Source organism: Lactuca virosa, chromosome 2 (assembly GCF_052849685.1).
Source record: "Lactuca virosa cultivar CGN04683 chromosome 2, Lactuca_virosa_CGN04683_v6, whole genome shotgun sequence".
Lineage (NCBI taxonomy): Eukaryota > Viridiplantae > Streptophyta > Magnoliopsida > Asterales > Asteraceae > Lactuca > Lactuca virosa.
The window spans coordinates 183,424,984-183,430,314 of record NC_136427.1 but is presented as its reverse complement, the minus strand read 5'-3'; the positions used below and the strand labels follow the sequence as shown (position 1 = coordinate 183,430,314).

At 32.1% G+C, this 5,331-nt stretch overlaps 1 protein-coding gene across 1 annotated transcript; it reads left to right on the top strand.

Moving 5' to 3' along the window:
• The first annotated feature begins 1,134 nt into the window (after positions 1 to 1,134).
• On the top strand, positions 1,135 to 5,004 carry LOC145159810 (wall-associated receptor kinase-like 6). Its single transcript, XM_079078855.1, has 2 exons — positions 1,135 to 2,620; positions 3,768 to 5,004. The coding sequence occupies exons 1-2, from the start codon at positions 1,186 to 1,188 to the stop codon at positions 4,928 to 4,930; spliced, it is 2,598 nt and encodes an 865-aa protein (XP_078934981.1). The 5' UTR covers positions 1,135 to 1,185; the 3' UTR covers positions 4,931 to 5,004.
• Positions 5,005 to 5,331: the final 327 nt, after the last annotated feature.

Sequence of the window (5,331 nt, the reverse complement as noted above, 5' to 3'; positions counted from 1 at the left end):
GTTGTAAAGTGTAACTTTTATATCTTATATATTTTCAGCCTCTCCACCACAATTGGGTGTGAAGAGTTTTCATTCTCGGTAGGAAATCAATGAAATTGACTAGCATTAAGCTCCGAACAAAAAGGGAAATATGGTCTATTATGGTCTATCACTACATGCATAACAGGTCGTTACGAGGTCGTTGGTATGTCCGTTATGTGATAGTTTAACTACGATTTGGGGTCAGAAATTCGTTATTATTGGCAATTTTTCTGTTAATATTAAACCAATAAAAAACTATTATGCTGTTCTTATTACGAGGAAAATGAGTATTTAATTTAGGTATTTGATTCGTGTAATATATATCTCAAAACCTATACATGAGAAAATCTAAGCTGCTTGGAAAAAAGGGTGAAAGCTACAATTTTATATTATTAATTGTCATTATATTATTTAGCATCGAACAAGATATCCTTTCTAAAAATATATTATTTTAACGATGATTTTTGACACAAAAAAAAAAAAAAAAAAAAAAAAAAAAAGAGCTGGGATCTTTCCTCCAAAGTTCAATAATACAAGAAAAGAAACAAATTTATGAACGAAGTCGTTGTTGCCAAATTATAGGATAGCTTTTATGGCAAGTCGTTGCTAAAATAATATTTAACTACGATTCGGACTTGGAGGTTGGAAATTCGTTTCAATAATATTAAACCAATAGAAATATAATATACTAGTTTATAACCCGTGGGAACCACGAGTTATAAAATTAATTAAACTTTCATAATAAAAAATTATAATTATTAATCAATTATTTTAAATAAATTATTAATTAAGAGATATATATCAAAATTTTAAAGTTATTATAACTTTAAATTTAACATATAATTAGAAAATACAAATTTGAATTTTGAAATGAGTTGTCTAATATATCTACATGACACATGACATAATAATAATGAGGCGCTGTATTAAAGTGAAAAGAATGATTAACATTATTTACTTATTAGAATAGGGATACGTTTATTCTAGCCGGCTATATTTTTTTCGTGGAAAAAAAGAGAAAATTGCAACCCGTTAAGTCAAGGTCAAACCATTAATTAAATTTCTCCATTAAATAATCAAACCGAGACGGCACATTTCAGCACACAAATTCAATTGGTCTTGATTATTGTATATTTGTATCCCTTCGTTATATTTTCTGCCTTGATGCTTGCTATCAAAATGAAGCAGTTTCAAGTTTTGCATTTACTAATTATCCTGATTTCGTTAACAACATTCACAAAAGCGCAGAATCACATCCAGACCAGATGCAACAATGTTTGTGGCAGTGTCACCATTGATTTCCCATTTGGAATTGGAAGAAATTGTGCTCTTAACGAATGGTTCAAGGTTGATTGTAACTCCTCGACACCATATCTACCTGCACTCAACAACGTGGCGGTGTTGGAGGTAACATCGAGTCGACAAACGGTTGTTGTTAATGTCTCAAACAATCCTGATTGCAAGAATCCAGTCCAGAATAGCAGCCTTGACCTAAGAGGAAGTCCCTTCCGCTATTCCAGAAGCGATAACTTATTCGTTGTCGAAGGGTGTGGGAATGCTGACATCATCACCAAGAATGGAACTATTGTTGGTGGTTGTTCAACGACTTGTGGAACAACCGCCGACACTGTTAGTGACTTAAACAACTGCTTTGGTTTTCGTTGTTGCCAAACAACAATTGCTGAAGATCTCGAGTCGTTTACCTTAAACCGAACAGGCTTGGAAAGGCAAGATGGAGATGGAACTTCCTGTGGGTCAGCCTTCTTGGCGCGTAAGTTTTTCATCACCGGAATATATTCTGGCCAATCTATGGTTGGTGACCACACTTTTGTTCCGGTTTCACTTTCATGGTGGAATGGAAATCATACTCCCACAGGATGCAATCAGACGTGTGGGGATGTCTCGATTCCATACCCATTAGGGATTGGAAGGAGGTGTTCGGGGAACGAATGGTTCAATGTTCATTGCAACTCCTCCAAACCTTATCTTTCTTCATTCAACAACGTGGAGGTGTTGAGTGTAAACATGGAAAGATTAATGGTCATTGTTAAGATCCCCATGAAAATTTCGGATTGTGAGAATCCACTCCAGAATAGTAGCGTTGACCTAAACTCAAGTCCATTCCATTTATCCAGATTCGATAACTTATTTGTTGTCGAGGGGTGTGGCAATGCTGCTATTATGGAGAACGGGAGTATTATCTCTGGTTGTTCAACGACTTGTGGAAATGGCACAGTTATTGATAGAAAGAAGTGCTTTGGCGTTGGTTGTTGCCAAACTACAATTCCTCATACCCTCACGTCGTTTACGTTGAATCTAAGAGGCTTGAAAAGACATGCTGGAAATGGAAGCTGTGGCTCTGCTTTCTTGGTGGATAAGAATTCATACATGGAAGGAAGATTTTCCGGTGAATCTAATGTGGATGACCAGATTTTTGTTCCACTAGCACTTTCATGGCGCTACGTTTACGAAGTTGACCCAGATGAACAAAAATGCAGAGCGTGTGAAGCTAAAGGTGGGTTTTGTTACCATGAAGGTGGCTTGGGCTCGAATATGAGTTGTCGTTATCAAAGCAAAATTTCACTGAGTATTATTCTAGGTAAGCTATTTCTCATGTTCTCTTTTTTCTAGAAAAATTAAATGTTAAACATACTCTAATAAAAATTTGTTTGTGAAGCAAACGTCATATTTCGTATTGGCATTATTTTATCAAATTATGTAGCAACAAAAATAAAATACAATGTAATTATGATAATCTAAATATGCATATTTAACCAATTAGATTAATTAATTATTACAAAATAATAATGTTTCTTTAAATATACAATATCTTTAGGATGATAAAATGAAATGTTGTTAAGATGAGAAGTTAGAAAGTAATACTACGATAGATTGTTGAGGTGATTGATATTACTAGCAATGATGAGTCATGCATTGTACAATATTGTTGAATGTTTTAATTTGGGGTTTTCTATAAGTACCTTTTCTTTTTCCAATCCCACCCCATGATTTGATTTTTTGTCTTTTGTTGTTTTTTTTATGTTTTTTTTGTTGTTTTTAATTCTTTTTTAATTTTTTATTATTATTATTATTATTATTATTATTGTTATAAATTTCGCACAAAATTTTAACATTCGGGAGACATTATAAATTCGAACGGCTATATAAAATCGGTTTTTAAATATTTTTTATATTTTCATATTAATATTATTATTGTTATTATTATTATAAATTTCGAACAACATTTTATAAATCGGACATTATAAATTCGAACGACTATATAAAATTTAAACAAAATTTGTCCGATTTTATATAGTTGTTCGAATTTATAATGTCCGATTTCTAAAATGTTGTTCGAAATTTATAATAATAATAACAATAATAATATTAATATTAAATATAAAAAATATTTAAAAACCGATTTTATATAGCCGTTCGAATTTATAATGTCGTCCGAATTTTAAAATTTTGTGCGAAATTTATAACAATAATAATAATAATATTAAAATATGATAGTAATAATAATAATAATAATAATAATAATAATAATTTAAATGAAAAAAGAATTAAAAACAACAAAAAAAAACAACAAAAGACAAAAAAGAAAAAAAAAATGATGTCAAATCACATGTCAAAATTTTGATTTGATTAATTTTAGGAGGGGTAAATATAGTTAAGGGGGTACTTATAGCACAAGCCTTTAATTTTCCTATGTTAAGTTTTTGTATTATCTTTTCCTTTTTCAGGTGTTAGCATAAGTATGGGGCTACTATTGATAATAGTGATGAGCTATACATTATACAAAATAATCAAGAAAACTAAAGCCAAGAGAAGGAAACAAATTTTTTTTAAACGTAATGGTGGTATACTTCTTAAACAACAACAAGCAACCAATATTAGTTTAGTTGATAAAACCATTCTTTTCACCTCCAACGAATTGGACAAGGCCACTGACAATTTCAATGAGAATAGAATTCTTGGTCGAGGAGCTCAAGGTACGGTGTATAAAGGCATGTTATTTGATGGACGGATTGTGGCAATCAAGAAATCAATGGTGGTTGACGAAAGCCAACTAGAACAGTTCATCAATGAGGTGGTCATTCTTTCACAAGTAAGCCATAGAAATGTGGTCAAACTATTGGGATGTTGTTTAGAGACCGATGTTCCATTACTTGTCTCAGAGTTCATATCGAATGGTACATTGTACGACCTTATTCATGATGAAATCGGTGAGTTCTTGATCTCTTTAAACATGAGATTACAAATTGCTACAGAGGTTGCAAGAGCACTTTCATACTTACATTCAGCAGCCTCTTTTCCCATATATCATAGGGACATAAAAACTACTAACATACTATTGGATGAAAAGTATAGAGCCAAAGTTTCTGACTTTGGAACTTCAAGGTTCGTATCAGTTGATCAAACTCACTTGACTACCTTAGTGAAAGGTACAATTGGTTACTTGGATCCAGAGTACTTCCAATCGAGCCAGTTCACTGAAAAAAGTGATGTATATAGTTTTGGAGTTGTTTTGTTAGAACTCTTGACAAGGGAAAAGCCAATTTCCTTAACTAGATTTGGTGAAAATAGTAATTTAGCTAAACACTTTATGTTAGCCATGGAAGAAGGGCGAGTGATGTCTATTTTTGACGAAATGGTTGTTAAAGAGGGTTCTAGAATTGAACTGTTGACCGTAGCTAACTTGGCAATGCGATGCTTGAATTTCAATGGGAGAAATAGGCCAACAATGAAAGAAGTTGCCACCGAGTTAGAAGGCATCATATTGTCACATGTGCCTTCTACAATTGAACCTAATTTTAGACATGTGAAGCATTATGAGGAGTTAGAACTTACATATGGCGAGTCAACATCAACATCAATAACGTTTTATCATAATCCTAGTCAATGAATATTGGTAACTCTTAAGTTTTGTAATTAAGGCTTGGTTTTCGTTGTTATAATTGCCTTTTGATAAAAAACACAACACCCATACTTTTATCTTTTCAAAATGTAATATGGTTTTACAATTCCTGTGAATATTGATCACAGTAAAATATGGTTTTACAATAACCTTTCATTTCTTTATCAGGATTTGTAACTATTTGGTGTTAAATAAATAATATCAAGAACCATAGTAAAAGAGAAGGGATCAAACCACCTGAAGACTTCGCTAAGACTTCTATATGCCTTCTCTATCAACATCTTTCTAAGCTTTAGTTAAATACCTGAGTATATAGCACATTTAAAAATAACATGTAAGTCAAAAAGACTTGTGTGCTACATGGATTTTAACCTATCAAAACAGTCCAA

Bases quoted from the DNA above. Each gene is read 5' to 3' on its own strand.
- LOC145159810 (XM_079078855.1), top strand. From the start codon at position 1,186: ATGCTTGCTATCAAAATGAAGCAGTTTCAAGTTTTGCATTTACTAATT. The intron at 2,621-3,767 runs GTAAGCTATTTC...TTCCTTTTTCAG, and splicing joins TTCACTGAGTATTATTCTAG to GTGTTAGCATAAGTATGGGG.